This window comes from Cavia porcellus, unplaced genomic scaffold, assembly GCF_034190915.1.
Source record: "Cavia porcellus strain 051 isolate PalLab524CR breed Dunkin Hartley unplaced genomic scaffold, mCavPor4.1 scaffold_31, whole genome shotgun sequence".
NCBI classification, from domain to species: domain Eukaryota; kingdom Metazoa; phylum Chordata; class Mammalia; order Rodentia; family Caviidae; genus Cavia; species Cavia porcellus.
This window is the reverse complement of record NW_026947514.1, coordinates 1837384-1850892: the sequence shown is the minus strand read 5'-3', so window position 1 is coordinate 1850892 and position 13509 is coordinate 1837384. Positions and strand designations below refer to the sequence as shown.

The window sequence follows — 13509 nt, the reverse complement described above, 5'->3', positions numbered from 1 at the left end:
GGCTGTGCCTCTGGAGCCTGGTCAGTACCAGCACAATGACACTTTGGATGTGACATTCCAAAGGTCTGTCAAAGTGTTTCTCCTGTTCAACATTTACTGCATATGCTGAAGAAAAAATTAAAATTCTCCACACCAAAATTTATTTTGGAAATCACTGGAGGTGTAAGCCAGATGTCACTCTCTGGGAAAACCCTTGCTCATCACCATGGGGCACTGGAGTCCATCTTCAGTACGGCCAAATAAATCAGTAAAATTCATTTATTGAGACTGTTTCTCGGAGACTATAAACATACTTTAAGCATCATTAAACTTGCAATATAATCAACAAGAATACTACATAACAGGAAAAATAAACCACAGAAAAGGCTTGAGGAGGATGTGGGGAGACCACTAGTCACTTGGTATAGGGTAGGGTCTTAATTTTTTCTTAATATTAAATGAAGTTTTATTTATATTACAAGCCAACTGCTATTAAAAAGCTATTATAAAATCAGGTGGACCTCACAGAACTCAAAGAGCATCCCCATTCAGTGGGGATTAACTAGCAATCTAGACTACTTTTAGGAAAGTTTTCTAAATAACCGAATGTGAAATGGACAAAGAACTCCCAGCTCTAAAAACAGGAACTAGAAGAAAAACTCCAATGGACTGACTCAGAGATAAAGAACAGGTGTCAGACAGCAAAAGAAAATTCTAAAATCCCAATCATTATCTACAAAGAGAAGGGTCTCACCACTCTGCACCACCCACCCTACAGCCACCTGACCACTGAGCAGGGCCTTCCCAAGGGGTTTCACCCCTAGAGGCCAAGTTTAGTCAACTGAAAGGATGCTACTTATAGACAGATACCCAATGGATTCCGCCCTTCACCCCACGGGCGGGAAAGAAACAGCACATGTGATATGTATGCAAAGTGTGTACACATGAGCATATACATACAGTGTATATGTGCGTGTATAGATAGATAGATAGATAGATAGATAGATAGATATACTGTATATTTCCTCTCCTCTATGAAATAGCAAATTATCAAAAGGAATTCAAGTGTGTGGTGAATCTAAGAAACAGTGGTAGTTGAGAACACAGAAACAGCCTTGAACATTAGGAAAATGATCCGGGTGTGGTGGTGCATACCTGTAATCCCAGCACTTGGGAGGCTGAGGCAGAAGGCTCATTTTGAGTTTGAGAGGAGTACTGAGTTACAAGTGAGCTCAGGGCCAGCCTGAACTGCATAGCAAGACCTTGTCTCAAAAAGACAAAAAAAAAGAAAAAGACAATGAGAAGACCCAACTTCTCCACTGCACCATCTGGGGGCACCCCTACCCCACTGCTCTCCTAGGATTGTCTCAGGAAAAAAAAAGAAAAGATCCTCAGATAATTTTGCAAATGAACACTTTAAAATCTTCTGATAATTTTGCAAATGAACACTTTAAAACTTCATTGTTGTAAAAATCTTAAACACAAGACAAAACTGGAAGCTTTACAATCTTTCACAGACTCTACCATAACTCCAAAACCAAAATAGCACAAAGGTAACATACAAAGGTCTACACCTACTCTTACTTTCCAGATAAGGAATAAATAAAACATGACTACAACCGGCTCTGCTATAGGGTCAGAAGATAGAATGCCACCACTAAATGTGTTTTATTCTGCGAATGCATAAATGATTCAAAGCACTGTACATCATATGTACAATAAAAACAAAAGGCAAAACCAAAATCCTTGATAGACGCGATAACCATGTCAGCATTAATATCTCATGAAAATGCTTTAATGACTATGAACAGAAATACTTTTAAGGCCAGGGCTGTAGCTCAGCAGCACAAGCGCCTGCCTGGCAAGCGCTAGGTCGTGAGTTTGATCCCCAGTACCAAAAAAAAAAAAAAAAAAATTAGTATTTTAAAAGCTTAAAGTAATAATTTTAATGGAAAAATCTAGAATATGCTTTAGATTAAAAAGAAATTTAAAACATAATACAGCTAAGTGAAAGTTTTCACTTTTAAGCATGCCATTTTGTAATGTTCGAATGTATGTAATTATGACTGCACATTATTTTCATGATTTTAAAAACATGACTGATGCTAGGCACAGTGATTACACCTGTAATCCTAGCACTCTGGAAGCTGAAAAAGGAGAGCCCCAAATTCAAGGCTACCCAGTAAGTTCAAGGTCAGCCTGAATTACACAGTGAGACCTGTCTCAAAAAAACAAAACAAAGATCACTGACTTCAGCCACACAAGTCGACTGCCCAGTCACCCTGCCACATGAGACTGCCACCTGACTGCTTTGAGAATCCCTTCTATTCCACGAAGACCCCCGACTAAGTCTGCTACAGCACAGTTCAATTCTGTTTCCTCCTCCAGAAGGCCAGGCCACTACTTCCCAGGTGAAATGTGAATGTGAAAGAAATACAGAAGAAACTGCCCTTATCCAAACTGCAGGTTGGCTGACCTAAGAATAAGGGGTCAAAACTTAACTGACGCTTTCCTGTACCCATTTTTCTTTCTACAAGGGCTCCAAAAAGGTCAGTCAATTGATTTCCAGAAAATATTTGTTAACAAACTCAAAAGACCTTGAGACCTGAACTTCCAACTCAACAAAATAATCAAAAGGCCCACACATTTTGATTGTGTATAGAGGGTAGAAATTGTTCAAGTGAAGAATGTCTACTGAATTCATACAAACAAACAAAAAGCCTGACATAATATAACTTTTGTGATCTATATTCTGATACTTTAAACAGTACTTGGAGTGCACTTTAATCCCGGCACTTGGGAGACTGAGGCAGGAGGATTGCCATGAGTTGGAGGACAGCCTGGGCTACACAGTAAGTTCAGGGCAGCTTGAACCACATAGTGAGACCCTATGTCAAAAAACAAAAGAAAGACTGAAAGAGAGAGAAAGAGAGAAACTGAAAGAAAGGAAGGAAATGAGAGAAAGTAAGGGAAATGAGCCCTGGGTGACAGTACATGCTTGCAATTCAAGCTCTTCAGGAGGCTGAGACAGTAGGATGGGAATTTTCAAGCCTGCCTGCAGAACTCAGCAAGACCTGTCCCAAAATGCTTAAGGCTCAGGGTGTAATTCAGTGGGAGAGCACTTACCTAGTATGTGCCCGGCCCTAGCATCTCCAGTACCACAAATAGACAAGGGGGGGGGGGCAGGGATAAAGAGAGAGAAATGACAGCCCACAGAATGAGGAAATCTTTGCAAATCATGTCTGATATGAAACACAACCAGAATGAGATACCTTTACACAACTCTCAAAATTCAACAATGAAAAACAATTCAATTTTAAAATGGCCAAAACAATAGGCACAGACATTTCTTTTTTAAAAAAAAAGAAACACAACTGGCCAATTAACACAGGGGAAGACGTTCAGTGTCATGAGCCATCAGGGAAAAGTAAACGAGACACTGCTCCACCCTCCATACCGGGATGGCCAGAATAAAAAGTCTTGAAAGGGAGCCAGTTTGGCGGTGCACACCTGTGATCCCAGCACTAGGGAGGCTGAAGCAGGACTGCCACGAGCTCGAGACCAGCCTGAGCTGCACACGAGATCCTGTCTCAATAAACAAACAAAGGTCAGCCGCCAGCCCTGGAGAGGAGGAGAAACTGGGACCCTCAGGCACTGCTGGCAGGGTGGAGTAACCGCTGTGCAAAGCAGTGCCACACACAGTGCTACCATATGAACCAGCAAGTCCACTACTGGGCATCTACCCCAAAGAAAGGAAAACTCACCTGCACACAAAAATGTGCTCCTGGCTACTGCTAGCAATGCTGTTTACAGCAGCCAACCTGAGACCACCCATAAGGCCACCAACTGAGGAGTAAAGAAGCAAGATGTGGGTTATTCCACCCAAAGGTTACCATTTGGCAATAAGAAGGTATGTACTACAAAACAAGATGAACCCTGGAAACATTTAAGTTAAAGAGAAGCCACAAAAGACATGGTACCAGCCTATTTACAGCAGATGTGCAGATGAGGCAAATAAATAATCAAAGTAGAGTAGTGGCTGCTTAGAGCTGAGGAGCCAGGGGAAAACCGCAGGGCTAGGGGTGGGGCACTGGCTTGCCAGTGGTGGGGGTCAAACTCAGAGCTTTGCACTTGCTAGACAAGTGCTCCACCACTGAGCTCCGCCCCAGCCCCAGAGTTTCTTCTACAGGTGATGAATGTCCTGGGGTTAGTAAAGATGGTTGCACAACTATACATGCACAAAAACCTACCAGAGCTGGGCATGAGAGCACACACCTGTGATTTCAGCACTCCAGAGGATGAGCACAGCTGTGCCCAGCCTGGGCAACTTTGTGGCTTAGCAAGACCCTGTCTTGAAATAATAAAAAGGGCTGGAGATATAGCTCAGCAGTAGGTGCTTGTGGGTTTGGTCCCAATTACTATGGAAGGACGGATGGACAGAAGAGAGGTAGGGAGGGAGGGGGCAGGCTTGTATGCATACATCTCCTAATCACAAGCAGCAGAGAAATCTTTCTTTTCTATAAACAATCATTCAGTTAATCAATTTAAATTTCTCTCATATTGCTGACGTCATTTTTGTTCAATAACTCTCAACATAATTTCACAAGGATTATCTAAACTTTAAAAACACAAACCTTGTATTTTTAAAAAATAAAATATTTACAGAAGAAATGTCTCGGTTTATCAGTTTTGTTACACAAACTATTGAAGCTCGGTGTTTCAAAAAATATTTCTATGTCATCTACACTTCTAATATAAAAACTCAGGCTGGCCTTGAACTCACAGCAATCCTCCTGTCCTAAGAACTAATTTTTTTCCTGGATGTGGTGGTGCAGGAAGTTGGGGCCAGTCTGGGTTGCATACTGACTTCAAAACCAGCCTGAACTACATAGTTCTGAGACCCTGGCTCAGAAAAAAAAAATTAATTTTTAAGGACTGCTGCATGCCAATCATAAAATGAACATCTATCTCAATAGTGAAGAATTAATACTGCAATCTCAGCACTCTGAGATACTGAGGCAAGAGAGCTGAAAGTTCAAGCCAGCCTGGGGAACTCAAAAAGACCCTGTCTCAAAATAAAAGATAAAAGGAGCTGAGGATGCAGCACACTACAAAGGCTCTGCATTCAATTCCCAGTACCATTTTTTAAAAAAATGTTGTGTCAGATTAAAAATACAGTGTACATTTTAAAAATTCTGCCACATGTCCGTAGTGGTGCATTCTTACTGTAAATCCAGCTCTCAAGAAGCTAAGGCAGGAGGACTGCTGCAAGTTGAAGACCAGCCTGGGCTACACAGTGAGTTCAGGGCCAGCCTGAACTGCACAGTGAGACCCTGTCTCAAAAACCAAAACAAAACAAAACACCCGCCTCATTCATATATAAAAATAAAGGAATTCTTTAGTAGTCCAAAAAAAATTTTTTTTCTCTATATGGGACGTATTTCCATACTGCTTTAAAACAATTTTAAAAATCCTGTCACTGATTTATTAAACTTTTAGAAAACAATAGAGAAGTTAACTATTTCAATTCACTTCTTTCGCACTGCAAGGATGACATACAATAGAGCATCAGGCTCACAGCACAGCCGCAGGTCCTGGGCCAGGGGGTCTGTTCACCTCTGGACTGCACTCCTATTTACAGAAAGTGACGAAAGGTTAGGGTAGTTCTTGTACTGCTGGTTCTCGATTGACTTCTTTTCATACCAAAAGCTTCAGAACTAGGCGGACAGCACCACCACTTCACTGCAAGAAGATACTCTTAACACGCAGCACCCGCCCTGCCCCGGCGCACCAGCCACCCAAGGCGCAGGGCTGTCCAGGCAGGGCTCCTCAGCCTGCAGGGCTCCCACACTCATCCCCTCTCTGCATCCTGTACCCGTTCCTCCTCTCTCCTCCATGCCCGCGCAGGCTGCCTCCCTTGTTTCCATTCCATCTTCTTCCTCAGGGCTCCAGGAGCCTTCTGAGGGCAAACCAGTGACTGCCCAGGAGAGAAAGAGCAATGTGCCAAGTCTAGCAAAGGGCATGTGCCAGGCACAGCACTCAGCCCCGTCTCTGAGCCAGCTGGGGACCGCACCACAACACAGCCTCAAAGACAACCTGAGCTGCAGGAAAACAGGGATTTTGTTCCATCTACCCTTCGGTGTCTAGAAGTCCCAAACCTTTAAAGCATATGTGTGGAATGAGGAGCACAATCCTGCACCCTGCAGGAGCTCAGTGCGCAGTGCAACCGCACCGTGTGTTCAGTGAAGAGACCCTGGACCACCCCAGACCTGCCCCACTCCTCTGCCTCGGGAAGCCAGCCCGCTGTGACTCCCAGGCAGGAGGCTGGAAACTCCTCTTTGGGGAAGCTTTCAGAGCCAAGAAAAAGAATTATGTTACCAACTCCAGACAGTGCCCCGCAGATTGGCAAGGTCAGCACCCTATTTCCTAGTAGTGAGCAGATGCTTGGAGTAAATATGCAGGGAGTTCCAGTCACTCACTTAATTATGCAGACAGCCAGTAATCACCAGCACTGCCATGAAGAGACCAGGCAAAACTCAAAGCAGACCACTAGGGAAAAAACAGACGAAATGGACAAAATTGGACGTGGTAGTGCATGCCTGCAATCCCGCAATCCGGAGGCTGAGGTAGGAGGAAGATCACTGCAAGTTCGAGACCAGCCTGGGCTACAAAGTGAGCTTGAGGCCAGCCTCAACTGCATAGCAAGACCCTGTCTAAAGAAGACCAAAAAAAAAAAAGAAAGAAAGAAAGAAACACAGAACACTAGAAACAAAGGAAATGCCAGGGGCTGAAGCTGTAGCTCAGTGGTACAATGCTTGCCTGGTATACCAAAGGCCCTGAGCTCAGTCCCCAGAACTGGAAAAAAGAAAAGAAAAACATGTATAACATACATGTATGGATAAATTGATAACAAAAGTTAGCTCGATGTACTAGTACACACCTGTAATCCCAGCACACTGGGAAGCTGACGCAGGAGGATTGCCATTTTAAGCCCAACCTAGGCCATTTAATAACTTAACACAAGCCTGTCTCAAAATAAAAAAAGGATGTAACCCAGTGGGAAAGCCCAGGGTTCAATCCACAGTACCAAAAAAAGGGGTGGGGGATGGAGGAATAAAATCTAGGTTGTCTCCCAAAAACCAAAACTAAAAAAGGAATGAAGAGAAGAAAAAGAAAAGAAAATTAACAGAACTCATGAAGGTCCAACAAACATCTGAGCAACAGGAGTTCAAGAACACAATGGAGAAAATCAAGACTCCGGCCAGAATGGCAAATGCAAGACCGCCACATGGACTGAATGCCCTGAAAGCTTGCATTCGGCCCCCTCCTCACGCAGATGGAAGGAGCCAGCAGCAGGTGATGGCCCAGCACCTGAAGACAGTCATCTCTAACCTACCATTCGCACCCCACGAACTGCCACCCTAGTGTGCGGCAGGCAGAGAAGAAAAGGGGGTGTCAGGCGGGCCAGGGTGCAAACACCCAGCTCTGGTGAACCTCCTCAGGAAGCTACTGAGAAACACCCACTTAAAGGAAAGAGCTGTAGGATCCAGAGGGGAATTCAACAGAGGAGAGAGGCAAAAAGGACTCCCATTTTAGCAATGGAAAGAAATCTGGGCTGACTGCTCAGTAGCAGGCCTGCAAATGGCCAGGCTGAAGCAGGAGCACAGGAAGATTCTGAAGAAATGAAAAGCAACAGACTACTTGAGCTTTTCAACTGTTCTAATTAAAAGGGGGGGTGCTTTTCTGATGCCCTCTTCTAGAGTTTCTATCTACCACCTCTTTTTCTACCCTTCTCCAAATAAACTGTCTTCCTCTACTAGAAAAGAGAAAAGAACAGGGAAAAGAAGTCAAGCCTGGGATGAAATTCCCAACTATACACTGAATAGCTACAGGAAAGGAATAATTCATTCATTCCAATAATACGAAAATAATTTCCTGTCTTAGTTAAAGCCAGAATTAATTGTATGCCTGGTGGTTCAGTTGTGGTGACATTCACGTAATGTTAAGAGTGGCAACAATGGATACTGACTTACCCAAATTATATTTAGGAAAAGGGAGAAAGCTGAAGAGCATGGCCAGTGGAGAGAGAAGAGCCGTCCAAGCGGCTTGCAGGCTTCTCTTCTAGCAGATGATACCTACAATGGGAAAATCGGCTGGGGATGCAGCTCAGGGGAAGACCTGCATCTGCCATGTGCAAGGCCCTAGGTTCCATGCCCAGCATGGGGAAAAGAATAGAACAATTAGAGCCAGGCGTGGTGGCTCACGGCTGTAATCCCAGCACTTGAGAGGCTGAGGCAGGAGGATCATGGTGAGTTTGAGACCAGCCTGGGCTACAAAGTGAGCTCAAGGCCAGGCTGAACTGCATAGAGATCCTGACTCAAATTAAAAAAAAAAAAAAAAAAGAAAAGAAATTAGCGGTAAAAGCTTTGAAACATGGATTTGGGGAGCAACTGTTGAATAAAAAAATAATCACCTGATCCTTGGCACCAAATAAATAAGTAAATAACCATCTACATCAAAGGGTCTTCCTGGTGATACAATAGCTCCATCCTGCCCCTCAGTCTCGGGAAGAGGGACCGCCACCTGAGGAAGCAGCCAGACTCAGGCCAGGCAGGGCCCAAGCCCCAAGTACTTCCTGCTCCTGCTAGCTAAGGGCTCTGGACACCTCAGAGCTACACGAGGGAAATCAACCTTCTTTATGTGAGATCCTGTCACCTGGCTCCTATCTCTACTACCCGCAGCTGAATGTGATCCTAACTCAGTGGTGACTGCAGAAAGAGGAGTCAAAAGTGGCTGTCACGGAAGTCCAAGCCCACAGCAGGCAGGGGCGGCGCACTGCGGCTTTGTGTTACTGCTCGGCAGCACCACTTGGCTTTTCAGTCTAAGGAAATACGCTAGTAAAGGTAAGATGCTATCGAAAGAAAATCACCCCACAGAGTATGATCAGACATGCTGTCAACCTTAACTTCTACAGGTCACAGGTATCTTTCTAGGCCAATTTTAATTTTGAACACTGGCCTGTACATTTCACACCTGACTTTTTAAAGATACCAGAATATGTAGCCATGATGCAAGCTTTTGAAAGGTAGAAAGATGAGATGAACAGCCATGAGAATGACCTGGCAGAGGTCATCTAAACTTCTGATTAGAAAGACATTCCAGTGCTTTAGTGAGGCCACTGCTGATGGAACAGAAAGAAAAGGCAAAAGTAAACTGAGATCTTTCAGAGCGGGCAGCAGCAAGCAGGCCTGAGGTCTAAGACCATGTCAGACGAAAAGAGCAAAACCCCCAGCCTTCAACAGACTGTTTAAAACCAAACTGGGAAGAGTGACCTCTACCTCATAAGAAGTATTGCTTTTATTTTCACACAAAATGCTTGTTAGATTTTAAATACATGAAGGGTTCCACAACATTACCGTATATGTAGGGGTATGGGGACCTACTTAGCTCAGTGACGGAAGCCTGTCATTTTGTTTACTTTTGGGTTTTTGAGACAGTGTTACGATGTAGGTCAGGCTGCCCTTGAACTCAGTCACCATCTCACCTCGGCCTCCTGAGTGCTGGGATTATAGGTGTCCACCACAACACTCAGCTAATCTGTGACTTCAGGTTGAGAAAAAGTGTGCATTCTTCCTGAATTTCATCAGCAAGAGGGCTTGAGTGTTAGGGTCCCACATAAACTTAACAAAACATTAAAATCCTGTCATTCCAACCCTGGAAATTCAACAACAAAACTTCAAGGGTCCGAAAATGTTGTTAGGGAGTTTGAGGTAAGATTACATGGTTACAGTGTAACCCAAGGATATTTTCAATTCATTCAAAAAAATTTTTATCTTATATATCCTCTTTTTGATTAAAAAAAAAGAAGTATTTGGTCTCATGTCTGCGCTTGCCCCAATCTGGAATTAACAGCCCTGCCCAAGGCCACCAGTCCCGCATCACTGATGTCAGCAGACAGGACACTGGGGACAAGAGGCCAGGCGAGTGACCGGAGAGGAGTTGCCTGCCAGCCCGCAGAGCTATGCATTCTTGGACTAGCATCTGAGTGTCTCTGCCCAGCACTCACTGGTCCAGCAGCCCTCACAGTGTAGCCTGGGCCAAGAACGATTCTTCAACTCTGCTTTTATTTACTTAAACACCTAACACAGACACTGCTGTACACTTCAAAGCCCAACTGTCCATGAAGAGGTCTGAGGAGAGAAAAAGCAAGGCAGGCTTGTTAACGTTAATGGCCTCCACTGTCCAGTCTCACTCCACGTAGTCAGCACCAGTGCGAGTTTCAAGGAGCTATTTACAGTATCTAAATTATGTTAACCTAAATTTCATCAAGCAGCCCCTTATTTCTCTGTAATCTGGGTTTTACTGAACCCTGAATCTTAATGTTCCCATGTTGCACATTTTATCTAGAGAGACCAGGTAGTCTCCAGGCGTCTGGAGATGTTTACCGCCATCAGGTAGGCCCTCCTTACTAACTCAGGGCCTCCCACTCCCACACGCCTTCCCAGACAGCTACTGGAGGTTACATCTACTGGAGAACTCCATAAGAAAAACCACAAAGCATGCAACGAACCAGAGGCCCAGAAAGATTAGTTCTACACAGTAATGGGGGCACATGGCAAAAGATGAAGGCGGAGAGCAAGAACTGGGAAGCCAAGATGCCACCAGGCTACCCAGGGGCCATAGGCAGAGAACTACTATGACAACAGGCTGGGATTTCGAATGTCAGCTCCATTCAAGTCTGACACTAGCTCATACACTTAAAAAGCATTAGTCTATAAGAAAGATGAAAGACACCATATTTACTTCACTGGGTTATTTATGTTTATCACTACTTGCTAATGGAAATTTAAAAGTGGCTCATATACTCTGTTTCAAAGGGTATCAAATTTACATTTTAAAAAATAGCTTAAAGAAATAGACATCCAAAACAGGGTATTTCCAACTTTTAATTAAGGTCCAGAATTTCACAGAGGAAACTAATCAAACTATTAACATAATCAAAGGAAAATTAAAGACAAAACCCTACAATGAAAGCTCAGATGATTCGTCTCATGTAACCACTTGTAGTAACACAAAAATAAAAGCCAGCAATAATTTTCTTTTAAAACTAAAAAACTATTACTTACATTTTCCAAACTGCCTCAAAATCCCCAATAAATCTCAAAATTTGACCTGAGTCACACTGTTTTTCTTCTGAAAATTTCAAGAATTCTATATAATTGTCATTATACACCTAGCAAGATTTAGACAGTGGGTAGAAAGGTTGGCTCTCTGCAAGACAGGAAGCAACAGATCAGAGGTCTCAAACATCAGCATGAACTCAAAAACTCAACAATCCACAGGCTGCTGCCTAGACACATTTCCAGGAATCTTGCTACTTGGAAAGACAGGTAAATAATAATGCTCTGTGAGGTTTTATTAGACCATTCTTTGCTTCCCATCAAAATAACTAGGCAATTACAAGTAACACGGAACACTCACCTTCCCTAATAACACACCTCTCTGCTGTTAGAATGGTGTATACATGCGAGGAAGGAGCATACTTCTAAAATATGTGATCACTTCTTTAAAATGCCACTGTGTAAAAGCAAATTACAAGAGGAAAAAAAAAAATGCCAGTGTGTATGTATGCCTGGTCTTCTCTGTAAAATTTACACTTCTGAGCAAACTGAGTGCTTAAGACAATGTAATTTATTTGTAATCACAATTTCCAGGAGCCAATTTTGAAAATACATCCATATTTCAGCACACAGCTTCTATTTTCATTTGGAGAGGTCTGACATCACCTGCTGAGAAGAGCTTCCTCCAGAAAGCCTGAAGGCCACAAGATCCTGGCAGTAAGAACACCCCGCCTTCCAGCTCTGGACCACACCTCCTCAGGTAAGCCAATCTCCTCTCTGCTTCCCTCTCACTGGCACAGGTAGCTCATCTACTGTGCACACAGCTGAATCTGACTGAGGCACTCCGGATTTCAAGGGCTCAGAATAGAAAGGCAAATACAATACTAAGAAGGCACAGATCATAACAAGCACCAAACAGCTCCCTTTCAAAGAAACTGTGAAGTCAGTTAATTATCCAGTTGGAAATCATTGACAGAAGACTGAGAAGGGTCATCCTCTCAATTATGTTCTTTCAGAGTCCCCAGGTCTCTTATGGGATGGTTGTCCCGTGAAACAAAGCACACAGGGTATCTCTCAGAAGCATGGAGTAACATCTCACTGAACAGCAACACACAGGAGTCTTTTAAATACTGCAAGTGAAGATTTATGTATGAATAAAATTCCAAATTTCAGTCACCAGGTAGCAGAGTTAGGAGACCTGAATATGGAACACATTTACTTGTCTCACGTAAATACCAGCTTTATCAGCCCCAAAGATTAGAAATTTCCGATTCAAACTGCACAGTTCTAGCTCAAAGATGCACCAGACTCAAGGGTAATATTTTCATAGGCTTTCACCTAAACCTGAGCCTTGCTTCCTCCTATAGACGAGGGTCTTGACGTCTAGAGAATCCTAATATCATTATGTGGTTTAATCAAATTTTTGTCCCAATAAAGCGTAATGGATTATCTGATCAATGGTTAAGCATTACAGATCCCTAAATGAACTAGAGGGGGCATGCAAAGATCAGATGAAAAGAAGTTAAGTGACAGTCTCAGCTAGTGCCTAAATATCAACAAGGGTGTGGCACAATTACAATGTAAGGGGAAAAAAGCATCAATTTGCTCTTGCATGGCATAAATACAAGGCTTGTGAACCTCAAAATTCCCTTGAAGGTGCCAGAGGGGATCCAGGGCCTGGACACCGAGGGGATGTGGTCAGGCTGTCACCGGAGGGCCGTCAGGGCTGGGCTCCCAAGAGATGCCCACAGGGAGGGACCATGGGGCGCCCGGAGCCGCAAAAGGCTTGTGCGGCTGGATACTAGGACAAGCGTTCAGGCCTCCCCGAGACCCCAAGGGCGAGGGGCGAGGCGGGGGCGGGGCGGATGTCCCGGGGAGCGCCGCAGGAAATGATCTCCAGACCCGGAGGGTGGGTCTAGGAAGCGACCAGGGCGACGGCCCGGCGGGGGGAGAGGGGACGGAGGATGTGGCTCCCGGCACAGGATGAGGGGAGGGCCGGTCGCGGGGCCCCGAGGTCGCAGAGGGTCACTCACCCCACTCGAGGAACTCGGCCACATACTTGTCGCGGCGCAGCGCCGACTGGCTGCATTCGGTGTAGAGGCACACAAGCACGTCGAGCAGCGTCTCCACACTCAGGGCGCTCTCGTTGCGCCATGGCCCGTCCAGGAGCAGCTGCTCCAGCTTCTTGAGCCGCACCTTAGCCGACATGGTGCCACGCGACCCCCGCCCGCCCGCCTCGCGCGGGCCCCTGCGCACCGCCCGGCCGTCAGCGCCAGCCCTCGGGCACCTGGTGGCCGCGAGCCCCGGCAGTCCGCGTCGTCGCGCCCCGGCCTAGGCCGACATATTGGGCTCCGTCGCAGCGGCGCGGAGTCTGGGGCGCCGGGCCCCGCGGGTCCATGGGCCGCTCTCC

At 45.0% G+C, this 13509-nt stretch overlaps 1 protein-coding gene across 1 annotated transcript in view; it reads right to left on the bottom strand.

Annotated features, from left to right (window-relative positions):
- Cdc42bpb (CDC42 binding protein kinase beta) overlaps window positions 1–13509 on the bottom strand; it is an 83512-nt gene extending 70003 nt beyond the window's left edge. Inside the window, exon 1 of the mRNA XM_003463100.5 lies at window positions 13133–13509. Within this exon, the coding sequence (XP_003463148.1) occupies window positions 13133–13307 (175 nt within the window). The 5' untranslated portion in view covers window positions 13308–13509. The remainder of the gene's footprint in view (window positions 1–13132) is intronic.